The following is a 19,010-nucleotide window of genomic DNA, read 5'->3' as shown; positions in this document are numbered from 1 at the left end:
GGATCTGAAGCAGCTCCTCTCTATGACTACCAGAATTGCCGTCAGATTCAGAAATCGCTTGAAGCTATCATTGCCCCCCCCCCCTCCTCTCTTGCTGGGGCAATAGCCCCTGGATAATTTCCAAAAAGAGAGTATAGTGCGTGATCTGCGTTAGTTTCTCTGCTCCCCCCTTCGAGGGCCTACGCATTAAAGTCACAATCAATCACTTTTGAACTTCGTCCCATTGCATCCAGAACGGAATTGTCCAACAAGTCCTCAAAGTCGCACAATATGAAGCTTGGTGGAATGTGCAGAGCATTTTTTGAACCACAAAACATCCAAACTTTTCCCGAATCCAACAACTTCCTACCTCCACTGGCAGTCGTATTTTGGCCACTTGAGTACAGCCACAGGCTTATCTCAGACTCATGATAGATTCTTCTTCGAACTCCTCTAACGTAAATTGTTGTCTGAAGACAGTGTAGATTCTCTTGATCTCATCTCATCGAGATCCTTGCACTATATTGTATAGATCTCATGTTTTGGGAAACGTACGGCCACAGCCTCCTCAAACGAGTTTATAAGTTAGTTAAGAAAGCCGTCAGTTTTTCCGATGCCGCATTTTTTCAACTCAAATATGAGATCCTCTTTCTGAGTCATTCGTATCCGGCTGACATTTCCTCCTAGGTCCCTTAGGTCGGGATCAGTTTTGACCTTTTTTGGTATCACCGCGCACGATCTATTTCCCTTGCTGGAGATTTCAACTAAATTTGGTTTCTTCCTCAGCTATTTTTAAATGACCGTGGTAGATCCGCCGTTTTTATTTCCCTTGGACTGTGATACTACTGAAACAAAAAGTTTCGGCTTTTTCTTAGGTCTTCTTTCTTTCTCTTATGAACTATTATAAACGACTGTAATGGCTCTCACCCTGTTTTTAATGGCCTTATGCAAGTTGCGCCTGTTCTTGATAGTCAGACAACCCAACTGCTCCAAATTACATGGAAAGCAATTCTTCAAGATCAGTGAGTCTTGGCCAAATTACTCCTTTTAGACATCCTTTCATCTTTAACATTTATTGACCTTCCTTGAATTTTCTCTTTTGCCATGTTTGACATTAGAGCAGATCTTAAAATTTATGGATTTCTCTTGAATGAGGCGATTTCCTGCTTCTAAAAAACATCTTAAACAAATGCAGAGGGTGTCGAAATCGCCCTTGTCGGCCAGCGATCTCCTTTCAGCGCATCATTCTTCGCCTTTGTTATCAGTGGACTTGGAAGGACTTGTGCTTCGTTTGGCCATCCCCTTCTCCGAATCTTAATCCCTTTTAGTATTTGATACCTCGGTGACCACGTTGTCCACCATTGAGGCATTACGGTCGAGGAATATAGACGACCAGGAGCCCTCTTGCTCTCACTACCAAAAACAGCCGCTACTAGGATTCCAAGCCCCTTTCATCTTCTATATTGGTTTTATGCTCTGGATATCCTTCCCCTAGCCATTTTGGTTCACGCACCAGAGATAGACAGATACGTGCCCATGTGCAGTCTGAAGAGTAATTACATGAACATATATTTACACATCTATAGGAATGCCCCTTCTCGCCACCTGGTTCAACGGACTTATCGAGTGGCGAGTATGGCATAGTTTTTATTAGTCCCGTGATATTTAAGTACTCGATCTTTTGAATTTGTACTAGCAACTATCTGCTGGGAGTTCAGCCTCAGCCACCATACATTGCATGCATACATCAAAAAGGACTTTATTATAGTTGTATACAACTTTAAATCCGTTGTGGAGAAAGTACCCAGATTTTTCCCATCATAATCCTATAGCGCCAAAGGGATTTGCAAGACCTCTGGCATTGGTTCTGGATATAAAATTCCTACATTAGCTTCAAATCAAGATGTAATCTTAATTATTTAACTATTTTTACTAGTTGAGTTTCCATTTCTATAAAATTGGAAGTGTGTAGCTAAGCCACTTTATCTACCTAATGAACGAAACTAGTCCAACCATTCTAATGTTGACTATAAGTCTGTTTCATAAATAAATCATTTGTAAGTTCTCCAGAACCATAATAGCGAAGAGGATCACACCCGTTCTAAGGGTCCTAAGTCTCTTGATTGAAGCATATGTTTCCTTGTAATCATGATGTCTGCTCTATGCATACTCTTTGATTACCAGCCTTACATCTTTTGACATCCCCATCCCCATCTCCTTTGGTTTTGAAAAGTGCAAGTACTTCAACATTTTCGAAGTTCTCAAGAAAGCGCCTTACAAATAGTTCTGCACTGAGTACCAGGGTAGCTCAGTTCTCCAGGTAACTCAGAGGTATTACCAAAGTGTCATTGAAGGATTTTTCTGGGAATCTCTTTACGTCAAGCACTTCGATGGAGCCTTCTTTTACCTCCTGGTCTGATTCCTTCATTTGGTTATTTTCGGACTTGTATTCTTCTTTCTCTTATTGCGATTTTCCTCTGGTATTTTTCAACCCGTTGTCTCCTTTCTTGCAAATGACGATTTCCTTAGCATGGAAATCCTTAATGGTAATTCATTCCTCGACTAGACAACCTTCGAACTAGAGACGATCTTCTTAAAAAAGAAAGTCCCTCCCAAAAAAAGGATTTCCCTGTCCTCTGGATTCCATAGCCTTAAACCGTTTGGGCAATAACCAGCCGTGAATTATTTTTGAATAACGACTCGAAATTTCCTGTCAGAAATTACTTGGATAGTTTTGAAAATACGAAGTATCCCGAAGTTTTTGCAGGTTTATAGGAATATCATTCATCTTCATGTCATCCTCCTCTTCCTCATTCCTCATTCATTGTCTTGTAACCTTTTCTTGACAAAGCTTACCATTTGAGAGTTTATCGACAGGATTTCGAGAACAGTAGTGAGAGAGTGTCGCAATCAGCAGTTGATAGCCAATGATGTCCACTCCTTCCAAGGATGCTCTTGTTGACCAAAGTTTTCGAATTTCTGTTGTTGCCTTAACCTTAGAGGTGACAAAAAGAAGACGCACTCATCGGTCGTCAAACGAACACAACTCCTTGTCGGTTTTCCCATGTTAATCATGTGATCACATTTTAGGGGTAGTTCACGGAATTTGCTGCCTGACTATCTCCGCGCTTCTGTCAATCTGTCGGAAAATATATGGGCATTTCAGTACTTATCTGCAATGTTTTTAATGAATTCCATTCCAGCAGTTAGATTATTTCTTCTAAGTGAGATCCTTACCCAGAGGAAGCCCTTCTCGCACGCAGTCCGCAGTATTCTGAGTAACAAGAAGGCATATGCAAGAACACTACACACGCGATACTCGGCTCCCGGTGCATTGCTTGAAATTGTATAGTGGAAACAAATCATTGCGCATGTTCGATCTTCTTCGGTACGCGCGCTAAAAATGCCATGCATTAGAAGAAAAAAACCACCTAATCTCCAGCGACGCACCAATACATAAACCACAGGGACCGGTTAGCTACCTCGCCCCCTTAAATTCGCAATGACATTCTGTGCCCCTTAGACAATTGATTTGCTCCTTGTTTAGTCTTTTTGCCCAAATGTTACCCTTCGAGGGCACCCATAGATTCACCCATACTGAGGTTCGCCATTGAATAACCAAAACAGCAGAGCCAAGCAAATATTTTCAAAGCTTAGTTCACCGAGTTTTTAGCGAGGATATCTTCCCCAGATAAAACGCAAGTAGTCAGCTTCATACAATTTAAGACCCGTATGAGCAATCTTAACAACTTGTTCCTATTGCAGCTCTAATAAATTCAATTTTTAAGAGCATAAAATTAGTCCTTATGTTATTTTCCTAATATTGAAATGAGTTTTTTATTATTATGGAAAATTTTTTTTTTAAATCTTATTCACTTATGTTCTATTAAATTAAAGGGCATCCATAATAAAAATTGGTTTTACCAGTTTCTTTCCAATATAATGCAAAGGAAGCATTATCAGATAAGAAGTGACTTTTAGGATATATCTAAAAATATTTTAAAATGGATTAAAATCATAAATAATTACATTATTTACTAGTTTGGTTTACTAAATTACTTACCTTCTCTACAAGAAGGAGTTGTAAAAATAATTTCCAAAGATTACTTTTCTTTTTTCTAATCTGCTTAAATTATTTACTTCGCATATATCCAATACCCACCATTCATTTATTTTATCAACTGTAGTGACACCCGAATATTACGTAAAATTGTTTTTTCAATTTTCTAAAAAGAAAAAAAAAAGAAAATTTCATTTTTGGGGTAAATTTATTTTGCTTTCTTTTTGCAGGAGTAACTATTCTTCTATCATTAACAGTTTTCCTTAATCTTGTTGCTGAATCAATGCCGACAACGTCGGATGCTGTTCCTCTTATAGGTACAAAAGATACGGAAATAAAAATAAAAAAAAAAAATTAAATAAATAAACAAAGAAAACAAAACAGTCATTAGATTGCTTTCAAGAAAGAAGAACATAGAAAAACATATCAGATAAGAAAGATAGAAGTAACATCCAAAAAAAATCGAGAATGAACCACATAAAAGGAACATATCAAAAGATATATCAAACGACGAAAAACAGTAGACGTGAAAGATAAATGCGAATGTACAATATAGAGAAATGTGATTTTATTTAGTATATTAGTTCCAATTTAAACAGCAATATAATTTTTGCCTAATATTTTCAGTTGGAAGATAGTTTTATTCTATTATTTTTGCTTTAATTCAAAAGATTATAGTCTATTTTCTGTTGCGATTTTAGTCTTTTCTAGATTCAAGCTTTATACATATCATATCCACACACACCCAACAGATACACAAACCTTTAGAATGATTTTTGGTTTACTTATCACAAAATAATACAAACAAATGTGTTGTTCAATGGATGTAGTTTTAGTCAATTAAACTATTATTTATTTTTTGTTTAATTTTAATCAATGTCTAGTTTTTCTCAAACATTCTGTTAGGAAACTGATCATTGGTCCTAACCACAGATGAGTGGTCAATTTTATTTCTGAACATATTGCTTTATTTATGTTTTGTCATTCATTAGATCTCTTTCCCAATAGAAAATCTACCTGAGACCAATCTTATAAAATTATAATTTTTCCGTATTCAAGTAGAATAAAATATCGACGATTAGTACAAAAGAAAAAGACGGATCTGTCTATTTCGTGTGATGAAATATAAAATAGTGAACATTTTTTTACAAGTGTTCTAGGGAAGTATCGCTTTTATATAATTATTGTAAACAAACATAGATGGTTTGTCCATTTGATACTTGGTTTTATGAGGAAAACATCTTTCCATCGAATCATATCAATTTTTATAATAGTATTTTCATTTTAAATTTATGTTCAGGCTTAATCATGCATTTTACCATTTTTTTCATTACATTTTTAGCTTTGTGTTGTTTGAAACCTAGGGAATATTCTAATAAAAAATATTTCGCGAAAAAGTCTAACAGATATTACTGTGATAATACAATGTTTCAGGTTCTTTTGAAAAGTATTGAGTATGGTTATAAAATATAAAACCATCGAGCGGAAAAAGTAACATTAAAAAGCTAGTGACAATCATATAGAACAACGTAATTTACCATCAACTTCCAATTTTATTGTATATGTGAAAGAAATAGTCTCATACAAGTCGACTGTCATATTAGCGAAGCACATCCATATCATGTTGAAGTGTTCTATATATCATGAATCCTATCTTTTGTACCTCTACTAAATAATTAATTGCACTCAATCATTCCGTCAAGCAAATATATTCCTTCTATTTAATTTTAAGAACCTTTCTACCTTCATCTCTAGCCTATAAATAATTAAAACGCCCACGAAGGAAAATCAAAACTCTACACACTATATAAAATTATTTATTCCAATTGCACAATTGTCTATCATATGAACCACAAATATGTGCAAAATAATCAAAACTAATACCATTATACCCCTTCAACTTAAAAATACTTTTAAAACATATAAAAAAAAAAACAGAAAATAATAATAAAACGAAACAAACCAAAAAAACCAACAACAACAAAACCTTTTCCGAATTTTATTTTTTCAAATATTCTTTTATTTCAGGAGTAACAATTCTTCTGTCGCTCACTGTGTTTCTCAACCTCGTAGCTGAAACATTGCCCCAAGTATCTGATGCAATCCCCTTGTTAGGTAGAGAGATTGCTTACCTATATACATTTAAACAAAAAAAAAAAGAAAAACAACAAAACCAAAAGAACGTTTCCAAATATATTACACTCACTTTTCTGGGTAACCGGAAAATATGAAAAAAATTAAAAAAAAAAAAAAACAAACAGAAAAAAACGAATAGACATACTACTACATCCATATCAATTTAAAAATACAGATTTGCATATCCTCCATTCGTTGTGTCGAACATGAACTGTTTTCATTTATTATTTTGCTCATGTTTGTCTTTTCCTTTATGGACAGAAAAAAATTTTCTATTCTGTGTATACTTTTTCTAAAAATTTTTACTGAACTTTTTGAAAAAAAAAAAGAAAAACGTTGAAAACAAAACAAACTGTTGGACGTTTCTTCAATAATAATATTTCATCATGATTTCTTGTGTTGAGTTTTTCAAAAAGTGACAATTTTTTTGGTGGCTGTTTCTATATGGTAAAAGTGTTTCACAAATTGACTACTATCAATATTATTCGTGTCTTAAATATACATTTTATGTGTACATATATCTCTGACAAAAAAAAATTTATATAACTTGTTTAAGTTTATTATATGTTTCCTTTTTGTTTTTATTTAAATTTAATTAAGCTATGCTTGAACTTTTCTGTTAATTTATTCTTTTTTAGTTTGATCACTTACTAAATTAAATATATAAAATCACCTGAACTTTGACCCATTTTGGAATGATATTCAGCCAAGAATGACCATTAGAAAATTATTGATCGGCTAAAATAATTGTTGTACTTGCGGCAATTATCAATAACATGTAATCGTACGATTTATTTTACCAAACTAGTAGAAACGACGTAGTTCAAAATTTCAGATATATAACTTTAGTTTCATTTTCTATTGTTATTTGATCATAAACATCATAAATTTTTAAAATGTACATTAAAATATTAACAATTCAAAGGTATTATTTCTATGTTGTAGTTGATTTGGCCATTAAGTTTCAAAATGGAATTTTACATTTATATATTTTAGTAGTGGATCAAGAAAAATAGATAATATATATTAGACCCTTCATCGTGAACTTATAAAAAGTATAGTTAACAAATGAGGGATAATAATACTAAATATCATTTCATCTGAAATAAAATGGGTCTAAAGATAGAGGCGATTTTAGCTAGAAATTTTTAAATTTTCGTGTATATTTCTTTCTGATTATATACATATCTGAATATTCATCCTCAATCTTTTAAATGTTGCATTCACATCACGTTATATTATATTTATGAGCAGCTAAGGTCAACCGTAATAACTAACTAAAAATATTTAACACTATTCAAGAAATAATAAAAATTTAATTTGTCAACATTTATTATTTCTTAATCCCACTTGAAGCCGATATATATATGAATAGTCAAATATTCACACATAAATGCATCGTTTATTACATTTTTTTTCATAACAATAGAGACCTTCATATATTTGTGTGTATACCATTAGTGATTTTCGTATTTGGAATCTGCCTGCTTTCTGTTATTGTTATATATTATCAAATGTAACAAACCACAAAGAAGCAAAACAAAAAAACCAAAAAAAAAAGGAAAAATAAAATGGGACGTCAAATGATAAAAAGTACAAAATTAACAACAATTAAATATATTTAATTGATTATTGATATGTAAGCTGTATTGATAACATCTGGGTTATTTTAAGAATTTATTTTGAAATATCAGCAATTGCAATTTTATGGTTTTATTTGAATGTAGCGGCACAAACTTTTATTATGAAAATTTTAAAAAATCGTGCGATTACGTTTGTGAAGTCATGCATAAATAGATTTCGATGTCAAAAGAAATGGGAAAAGTTCGTTTTAAATCTAGAAATTAAACTGTCATTTAAATTAAATTTATTTGTAGTTTTCTTGAATTATTTTTTTAAAAATGTCTAATTTCGGTAGCCAATGTAAATAAAATTTCAAGTAAGAGTCATAAATTCGATAATTTAATACATTTCATCGTTATTGATAATACATGAAAAATTGTCCAATTTTATCATATGAAATTCAAAGAAATTAGCTTTATCCATTTTTGATGAACTATCCATCACCAAACTATATTTTTTTACAAAAAAAAAAGCTCTATAAAAATCTCTTACTTCTATACCCTCATTTTTAGAATATAAAGTTCTCAATTCCAAAACAGTGCCAGCATCCTTACATAGAAACTCTTCAACTAACATTGAATTAATTTTCGAAGGCATATATCATTCAAATCTAGGAAAGTAGCCCCAACAAACGGTGCGCCTCCTTTCCTTCCTATTGAGTATATATTTGAATCGATATTTTTATGATCTCTCCTCACATCTAATGTGGTTGAAAGTGTATAAATAGAATTATATTACTTATTCGATCCGAACGGAAAAATTCATTCACAATTCAGCATAATATTCAAACTACAATTCTAAAAGTTTCCCTCATTTATAAATGTCCTCAAGCTATATATGCTCTTAGGTTTAAAGGGCGCTACCCTCCCTGAAAATCTTGAAAAGAACATTTTTATTTTCATTGGCTCATTACTCGAGTAAAATAAATATAGATGATATAAAAAAATATAAATAACTTTAAATTACGATTACTTATATCTAGTTCCAAATTATTTTAAAATAATCTTCAATTGTTTTCTCAACTTCAATTTTATATCACAATTTTATTGTTTTACCATTATATTATCATAAATCACTTCTTAGATCACGTGATACATGTTTCTTTGTCATGTAGCATTCCATAGGGTTTTCAATATATTCAAAAAAATCGAATAATTCTCCTGCAATCTTCCACTTTATTCAAACACAAAGCATATGCTTAGTCTCTCAAATACAAATTGACTTGAAGGTTCAATAAAAACCAACATGAATTAAACTCTTTTATGTGACTATAACTTTTCTCTACCAAGCTCCACTCTTTCGAAGTTCCTCAATATCTTCGTATCTATTCCAACTATTAAATCCAAATGAAGAATAATACCTTTAAATTAAACATTTAATAATCCTCTAAAAAAAATTTGAGATTTTCAAGATAACCACTAAACTGTAATGTGAGAAAAGAAAACCTCTCGGTTTACAAACTACAAACAAAAAAACCAAAATTAAAATTTTTTATCATCTCTTCAGAAGCTGGGTTTTCTATCTTACAGGTGTTACAATACTTCTGTCTCAAACTGTTTTTTCATTATTGGTGGGTCATGTCATAACAAAGACGAGTGAAGCCATACCGCTATTAGGTATTAATAGAAATTAAAGAGAAAAAAAACAAACACAAATATCAAAATTTTAGAAAAAAAATGCAACAAAGAATTTTCACACATGAAAAGTAAAAAGTAATATTTTTGTAAATTGAATGAATAATACTATTACTACTATCACTCTATCGCTAAAACCTTTTGAAATCAACATTTTTATATATACTATATATATATATAATCAAATTACCACTTCAATTTTCACAATTCCAGAAAATTGAAATTTAATCTTCACCATCTTCTTCTACCTATCCTCTGTTTTGCATACTGCATCTATTATAGAAAAACAAAAGATACAAACCATATAAATAAAACTATTCCATCTCAAACTAAATATGATTTTGATATTTCGATGATTATAAAACAAATAAAACCCATAAAATAAATAAACTTCAATTGTTTCTTACAATAAAGTTTATTATCTAAATTATCTAATAGATTCACGCATGCAATAAATGATGCGATTAAAAAAGAATTGGGATTCAATCTATGATTTTATGAGAATGTGCATCTATAATAACTTTTCTTGCTAATGTTCAAGAACGTCTCCTACTGCAGCTTATCTCGTATGATGCCATCCAAATTAACACTATTTTGTATTCCAGCAAGTAATATTTCACTGGGAAATTTTTTTATGAATCTTGTGAACAATGGCAATTTACAATTCTTTTTGAAATTTTATATTTTCAAAACCAAATAATGCATGAAGCCTTATTATGCAGTATAATTTACAAATTTGGTTATAAATACAAAACTTCAGGGCCAAATCCCAAAGATACTTTCTGGAAATCCATTCTATTTTCTAATTGAAGTTACTTAAAAGTTGTATCAGAAAGCATTTTACCAAACTTGCAAGAATTGTCTTAACATCATAAGGAATTGATTTCGTCGTCAATAAATTGAAAAAAGGAATTATGATTGTTGGGCGTGAGGTAGAAATTGTATTTGTTGGTCATGAAGTAAAGTGCCAACATTCACCACTTTAATGAACTCTTTTAATTCTCACAATTGGAAAAAAAACTACAAATTTCATTCCAAACTTCGACTTGGAATAACACCCAATTTAATTGAATTAGGGCATCCATTAAAAACCATTAACTAAGGACCTCAAAATTTAAGTAATTTTCAGCTTACCTTCTATAAGAAGAAATTATTTAACATCGTCAAATAAATAAATCGGAACTAGGTTCGGGAAAAACTAAGAGCTACTACCTCAAGCATGTGCAATAACAAAAACAAGTAACGCTATTATTAGATCAAACCATACTATAAAAGCTAAAAACCCTAGACTATAAAAGTTTGTGCTGCTTGAATTCCACGTTTTCAGTTATTATTTTTACTATTTTTACTTTATAATTTCAAACTTAGAAGTAAGCTCTCTTTGAAAATAGGTATGAAAAAAGATATAAATAACTTGTATATGATTTAATATAAATTCAATTCCAGTAGTTTTTCGTCGAATGAATTATATAAAAATAAAACTAATTTGCCAAAGGGTAAAACAAAATTTAAATTAAAAAATTATGGATGAATCAAAATTAGTACTTATTTAGGTAAGAGATTACCTTTAAAAAACAACCAAAAAATTATTTTTATCAGAAATAATGAAGCCTCTTCTTCTCTGCACAATTCTATTGTGCAGTTTTCCATTTAAGTTCTCTCTAGCAACCTCTACAAAAAAAAACTAAGAGATTAAAGCGGTGTACGAGGTTAGACAATTAAGTAATGAGACTGATTACATAAAAACCATATATTTAAAAATTATTCTACAACTCTGCCATCCCCCTCATGGTAGTCCCCTTGGGCAACTATACAGCGATTCCAGCGCGTTTTCCACTCTTCGTAACATTTCTGGAACGCTTCGACTGGGATGTCCCCGAGTACCCTCGTCACGGCCGCTTGGATTTCGGTAGTCGACTCGAAATGGGTCCCTTTGACCACCGATTTTGTCCTAGGGGACAAAAAAAAACCACTGGGTGGCATATCGGGCGAATGAGGGGGCTGTTGCAACACGACGATCCCTTTAGAGGCTAAAAACTAGGACACACTGAAGGCGGTGTGGCACGGTGCGTTATCGTGATGAAGGATCGAGTTACGAGCAATTTCTGGGCGTACTCTGTTGACTCGTTTTCGCAATCTTTCGAGAATTTGGCGATAGTAGACTCGATTTACGGTTTATGTGGAACAAGTTCTTTGTGGACGATTCCACGGCTATCCAAAAAGGTAATAATCATCGTTTTCACCTTCAACTTGCTCATGCGAGCTTTTTTCGGGTGGGGGGTGTGCGGAGACAACCATTATGAGCTTCGCCGTCGTATTGGAAAAACCAGCTCTCATCGCCTGTAATAACTCGAGCAAGCAGCGTGGGATCGTTTTCCACTTGTTCCAAACAGTCTTCTGCGACGGTCATTGCCCCTCAGAAAGGTTCTTTGGAACCATCTTCGCGCACAACTTTTTCATCTCAAAATTGCCTGCTGAAATTTGTCTGACAATTTTACGGTTCATACTCAGTTCCGAGACCAACATTCGAACTGCCAAACGCCGATCTTCACGGATTAGGGTGCACATTCGCGTCAACCCGCACTTCGACTGGTCTCCTACTCCGCGCCTCGTCTTCCACGTTTGACTCATGACTCATTTTCACAATCTTTCGAGTACTTGGCGATAGTGGACTTGATTTGCGGTTTGCCCCTGTGGTACAAATTCTTTGTGGACTATTCAACGGCTATCAAAAAAGTTAATAATCATCGTTTTCACCCTCAACTTACTCATGCCAGCCTTTTTTGGGGGAGGGGGGCGTGCGGAGGCAACCATTGTGAGCTTTGGCGTTTGGTTTCCGGGTCATATTGGAAAAATCAGCCGTCACCTGTAATAAGTCGATAAAGCAGCGTGGGATCGTTTTCCACTTGTTCCAAACAGTCTTCTGCGAAGGTCATATGATGCTGCTTTTGCCCCTCAGAAAGGTTCTTTGAAACCATCTTCACGCAAAACTTTTTCATCCCGAAATCGTCTATTAAAATTTGTCTGACTGTTTCACGGTTCATACCCAGTTCCGAGGCCAAAATTCGAACTGCTAAACGCCGATCTTCACGGATTAGGGTGCACATTCGCATCAGTCCGCAACTCGACTGGCCTCCCACTCCGCGCCTTGTCTTCCACGTTTGACTCGTTTTCGCAATCTTTCGAGTACTTGGCGATAATAGACTTGATTTACGTTTTGCCTCAGTGGAACAAATTCTTTGTGGACGATTCCACGGCTATCAAGAAAGGTAATAATCATCGTTTTCACCCGCGACTTCCTCATGCGAGCTTTTTTCGGGTGGGAGGTGTGCGGAGACAACCATTGTGAGCTTTGGCGTTTGGTTTCCCGGTCATATTGGAAAAAACAGCTCTTATCACCTGTAATAACTCGATCAAGCAGCGCGGGTTCGTTTTCCACTTGTTCCAAATAGTCTTCTGCGAAGGTCATTCGATGCTGCTTTTGCTCCTCAGAAAGGTTTCTTTGGAACCATCTTCGCGCGCAATATTTTCATCCCGAAATCGCCTATTAAAATTTGTCTGACTATTTCACGGTTCATACCCAGTTCCGAGGCCAACATTCGATCTGCTAAATTCCGATCTTCACGGATTAGGGCGCGCATCCGCGTCAGTCCGCACCTCGACTGGTCTCCTATTCCGCGCCTCGTCTTCCACGCTTTCACGCCCCTCCTTAAACTCTTTATGCCACCGAAACACCTGGGCACGACTAAGAGTACTATCCCCATGAACTTTTACAAAGCTGTTTCGCCCAATCTGGCGCAAAATTTTATCGCGACGCGTTGCTCTAGATTACGTTTCTCCATTTTCGTGACGAGCACCACCAACACACGTCTACTCAATACGACACAACAGGCGAGCTAAACAATCTACAGTGATAGTAAATATATCAATGGAGAGGTGAGGGATGCCGCGGAAGGGGAAGGGAATTTGAAGGTTGCAGGTCTGCCACAAGCGCGGCAATAAAATCAGTTTTTTTTGAGAATTGTGGGGTCCTAAATCCGCCTCAACTTAATGCTGCACCGGACCAAATGGGAAGCAACTTACTCCCTCTTTTTTTGGTCCTGTCATCGGCTGACATTTTTTTAATAAAATCAGTCTCATTACTTAATTGTCTAACCTCGTATATCATCAAGATACTGAAGGAAGAACTATTTCCATTTAAATTATCCTGAATGACATTGAATCTCGTATGACATTCACAAATACTAAAAAGCCTTAGATCACCAGCTTAAGAATAAATGGCTTCAAATTGCGAATTGTCGAGCAATATTATCTAAAAATTAATTAGCTTATAATTCCTTACGCAGAAGGTTCCCCTTTCTGATAACAACATTATTCAGATCATTCAAAAACACCCTCTCTGACTGCTTTAATCAGATCATTCAGAGACATTGCTAATTCATATGCTTGAATTCAAGCGCTGCTCTTCGTAGTTTGGCTATTCCAATTTTCGAATATCAATTTTAATAATATTGCTTGGTTTATTCAAAAAATCCTCAAATAGTACATCGAAACCATAGATACCAACACAGGCGCGTCGAGCCATAGTGCCTAGCGTTTGGAACAAAAATCAGGAGTAGGATTTCTACTTATATATCAAAACGATGAATTCCGGTGAAAGAAGCTTAAGAAAAATATGTAGTTATAATTTTCATCAAACTCCAATTGCTTGAAAAATCTGATTCAATAATACCAAAAATAAACTTTCGATAGGAAACAATCACTAAATGGATGGAACGAAATTTATTACCTTAAAATAATAACAGTTAACATAATTAACTATCCCAACTAGCCTAATCATAAATTGTTATTTTTATAAACCATAAAAATTCGTATCAAAATTAGAAGATAATAACTACATAATTATAATAAATTAGGTTGAATTGAAAGTACCTGAAAAGAAATAAAACTATTTTCTGACAATAAATACCAATAGTAATTTTAAAGTATCGAATTAGATTTTCAAATTTTTAAGTTATTCTTATTCATTCATTCATCTCTATAAAAACCGTCGTATCAATCTAAGCCTATCAATTGCCTTTAATTTATCTCTAATTTCATCATATTCTCATTTTCACATACATTCATAGAATAGTCTTTTTCATCTGCACCAATTTCATCAATCAAATAGAAATACAGCTCGTCCATTAAAAATTAAAACAAACTAAAGTGAATACCATTCCAATAAATTTCCTCTTTTCTCCAAGTATCAAAGGCGTATTTATGAATAAGATCTTTATTAAATAAAATAGATATCTCTAAACAGTTTAAATACAAATTAAAAGATTTGATGAAAGAATTTATTTAAGACTCTTTCTAAATAGCATTGCGATATTGATTTTAAAAACCATATACTGAAAATATTAAAATCATTTTAATTTAGAAATAGAAAATTAACATTACAGTTGAAAATACTTCGAAAAACCATTTAAAACCGGCTGAATTCCTTAACTAAACGTTGCTTCATTTAACTAGTCTTATGTTGACAAAAGAAAGCTTAAAATCTAAATTATTTTTCTTTTAAATTTGAAAAAAAAAAAACAGAGCATAATGCCAAAGTATTGCTGTGTTTCATTAAAAGACTAATCCCCTCTCAATATAACACTCCTTTAGATAAAGTTCCAAAATTAAGATATTCTTATTTTTCCCTATCATATCAACATGTTTTGATTTAAACCAATTATTTCCTTTGATTTCACCTGTTCAACTTGATTATTTATTATTTTGATATGCAGCCTTATATTTATTTTATGTACCTGAAAAGCTGATTCGTAAAAAGAAACAAACATAAAGATTTTCAAGGACACTGAAAATAAATGCATGTATGAAATAGTAGCATTCTCGTTTCCTACATAAAGTAAATGTGTTTGCGAATTAACCGAAAATGAAACATTTAAATTGCAAGTCAAAGCAAAAAAAAATATTAGGTGTTATTTACGCTCCTCATTTTCTAAAAACTAAAGAGCATTCCTTTTTTGACCATTTAATTTTGATTATAAAGATAAAGACTTTAGATTAATGTGCCCTTAATAAGAACCAGGTTAAAAGAAAAAACTATACTAAGCAAAAAAGTATAGCAAAATACATGACAAAACACATTATATTTTCGTTTATATTTTAACTAAAAATCCTGATTTTAATCTAAATTTTTCAATGAATACAAATTGCACTTTTTTCGTAACCTTTTCATTTCTTCAATTAGATTTTCATTGCAAGACTGCTGTATTTACTCAAAATTCTCATTATCATTATATTTTCCATATTTTCTTTTCCTAGATGTATGGGTAGAGAGTAATACTTAAGTTTTGGTACTAATTTTTATTTATAATCAAAAATGATATTTAAATACGAAGATCATTAAAAAGGAATAAGTTAATTGATGATGGTTAAATAAATTACAGAGTAAAACTGATGATGATGTATAGACTATATTTCATATAGAGAGTATGTGATAAATTAATAAATAAAATATTTTAAAATTAAAACATTAAATAAAATATATTTATTAAATAATGAAATGATAATAATGAAAAGTCCTTAATAAAAAATATCTTCTCTTAATATGGAATGTGTTATGTTGAATGCCTCCCAGTTTTGGATTTGGATGTCTGCCTCTTCTCAATGTATTGGTAAATGTGATTAATTTTTCGTTTTTCATTTATTTCATTTTTCTATTTCTATTTCTTTTCTGTACTTTTGATGATAAATATTCTAATGAGAATTAAAATGAGTAACTTCTATTATTTTAAATATACATTCTTACATACTTTTAAAACGTTCTAATAAAATATTTCTCTAATGCTGTTTTTGCATTTATGCAATTTCCTTTCAATTCGTTTACATTTTTGTTCAGCACATTACGAAATAATCAATATATAAAAACCAAATCATTAAAATAGTTTCAACTGATATAAAATAAATTTCAATCTAATTGATTATTTCTGATGTAAAATGTAGAAATTCTTTAAAATAAACTTTGTCACCCATATATCAACATGATCGCAATTATCACTATTTATCTTTCTGTTACGTTTACTTTGTTCAAGAAAAAATGTATACTTTTCTTTAAAAAAAAAATGGAAAATGGCTTTCAAGCAAATGCGAAAATCACTTCAAGTTAAATCAAACTAATCAAATATTTTCACTGAAAGAAACTTTGAAAAGGGCTCAACTTTCAATATGCTAAAGCAAAATTAGTTTAAACCAGAGAAAAGTCATTAGTTTGCAAGCAAGTATTTAGTGGAAGAAAAAAGGCATGATTCTATCTTACTTATTTTTAGCATTAAAAACAATTAAAAATTATGTAAAAATTTGAACCAAAAAAAAAAAACAAATGTTTATAAAAACAGCCTAAAAGCATGAAAAATGCATTGCAAATTCATAAATAATTGCTCTTATAGAAAAAAAATACTACATCAAAACTATAAGTGCAATTTTCTGCTAGTACTATCTAATTACGTTCAATTAGTCATAGTTTAGAACTTAGTTGCATGATATCTTGTTTTCTATCTTCTGTTTCTTTGTAACTCATACAAGTACACTAATCTTTTGACTAAAGGAGAAAAAAAATATATGTATTTGTACTCATATCAATAATTTTATAATTTTGTGTTTTGTTTGTATTTATAACTTGAAATTATTAATCACATATTAGGTATATAGTAATCTATTTTTTTAGCGAATATGAATAATTTTTCTAATAAAAGAAATATTTTTTTTTTCCTCATCTTTCTGGCAACGAATTTAGGTACATATTTCAATTGCATTATGTTTATGGTGGCCTCATCAGTTGTGCTGACTGTAGTTGTATTAAATTATCATCATCGAACCGCCGATATTCATGAGATGCCTCCTTGGGTAAGTTTCAATGAATATATGTTTAACATAGATATAAATAGCTATTGGAGACTTTCGTAATTCACGTTAAGGATCAAGTCCCAAAATCAATCAAGTGAATCAGTTGCCTGCTTCCAGGTGATTAGAAACCTTCCTGATGTTGCCTTTGGTCACCTTCCTCCACTGAAGTGACCATTGACATAGGTATAAGGGAGTGAAATTATTTCAACAACCGAATCCAAACTCGGTTTGGATGGTTTGGTTAAAAGAGGGACGTCTAATTTGGCAACTAGGTCAGGCTTTCAGAGTTGGCAACACATCAATAATCGATTCTGAATCTGTAATGAACTCTGCTACTTAGATGGTCAAACGACCATCCTGCCTGGCCGAAGACGACCTAGAGGGAACCTAAAAGAAATTGGCTAAGTGGCCATGAAGGTCCGCCCGCAAATACTGACGCTCCATCAAACCGCTCGTTGTACACGCTCCTGCATGCCTCTGTGCTAGCCAAACTCGGAAATGAAGGGGGGGGGGGGGTCTTTTGAGCACTTCAATCCCTCACGTGTCATTTTTACAAAAGCAACGTGTCTATACCGGAGGGATGGTTTGCGAGCACCCCAGCTGTACTTCTGCGCATATAAATCTCCGGGGCCAGATGGCCTAATGCTAGTCATGCTACAGAATCAGCAGGAAAGGGTTGTGCCGTGACTTGTTGAAATTTCCCTGATCTGCATCTCTTTAGGATACGTACCACAGTCCTGGAGACACGCACGAGTAGTTTTCATACCGAAAGCGGGCAGGTGCGGTCCTAAGTCCACGAAGGACTTTCAACCAATCAGCCTCGCCTCTTTTGTGCTGAAGACCTCAGAGCGCGTCCTGGACATCCACTTAAGATCCATTATGGAGAGAATGCCTTTCTCTAAATCCCAGCATGCCCACCTCAAAGAAAAATCCACAGAAACCGCTCTCCATGAGCTAATTAGCACCGTTGAGCGATTACTGCAGTACAAGCAGTATACAATAGATGCATTCTTGGATACAGAGGGACCTTTCAACAACATTAATACCAACGTCATCAACGAGGTCTTGACCAATATTACGTCCGCGCTTAGTACTAGGATAATCCAGTCGGATCTGGGAGGCAACCACTTGACCAGAGCTGTGACAAAAGGCACGCTCCAGGATGATCTCTCCAGTGCTCTGGTTATTAGTAATGGACGAAATTTTACAAATGTTGGAGAGCTGCGGGTGAAGATAGTGGCGTATCCCGACGACATGGTGATATTAGTGTCAGGGATATTTCCGTCCCTTATGAGCAACAGCATGGAAGGAGCGTTGCGAAAGGTGTGCCTGTGGGCCACAAGATTCGGACTCACCATAAACCCAACCAAAACGGAACTGATGCTATTCACCACCAAGACAAGGATACCTGAATTCCACCTACCACGGCTGATTGAACAAAAAGTGGTCTCCTTCAATGTAAAATATCTGATTATAATCCTGGATCCAAAACTAAATTGGAGATTGAACATAGAACTAAGGGTTAAGAAGGCCTTCATAGCTTCTTATGGCTGCAAGAAAACCTTTGCAAAAAAATGGGGTCTCCGGCCGAAGATGGTTCTCTGGATGTACACCGCTGGAGTACGTCCAATCCAAACGTACGGCTCTATTGTATGGTGACAGGCTGTGCGCAAAAAAATCAA

At 33.5% G+C, this 19,010-nt stretch overlaps 1 protein-coding gene across 6 annotated transcripts in view; it reads left to right on the top strand.

Moving 5' to 3' along the window:
* Positions 1-19,010, top strand: part of LOC119652303 (neuronal acetylcholine receptor subunit alpha-7) — a 171,467-nt gene that overhangs the window by 134,819 nt on the left and 17,638 nt on the right. For 3 of the 6 annotated variants that reach the window (XM_038056311.1, XM_038056309.1, XM_038056308.1), the window contains exons 9-10: positions 4,270-4,356; positions 17,219-17,328. In XM_038056311.1, coding sequence (XP_037912239.1) covers positions 4,270-4,356; positions 17,219-17,328 — 197 coding nt within the window. Of the gene's footprint in view, positions 1-4,269; positions 4,357-6,067; positions 6,155-17,218; positions 17,329-19,010 lie in introns of all 6 variants that reach the window. The other 3 variants (XM_038056312.1, XM_038056310.1, XM_038056313.1) reach the window with 2 other exon arrangements.

Source organism: Hermetia illucens, chromosome 3 (genome assembly GCF_905115235.1).
Source record: "Hermetia illucens chromosome 3, iHerIll2.2.curated.20191125, whole genome shotgun sequence".
NCBI lineage: Eukaryota > Metazoa > Arthropoda > Insecta > Diptera > Stratiomyidae > Hermetia > Hermetia illucens.
This window is presented reverse-complemented; position numbering and strand designations above follow the sequence as displayed.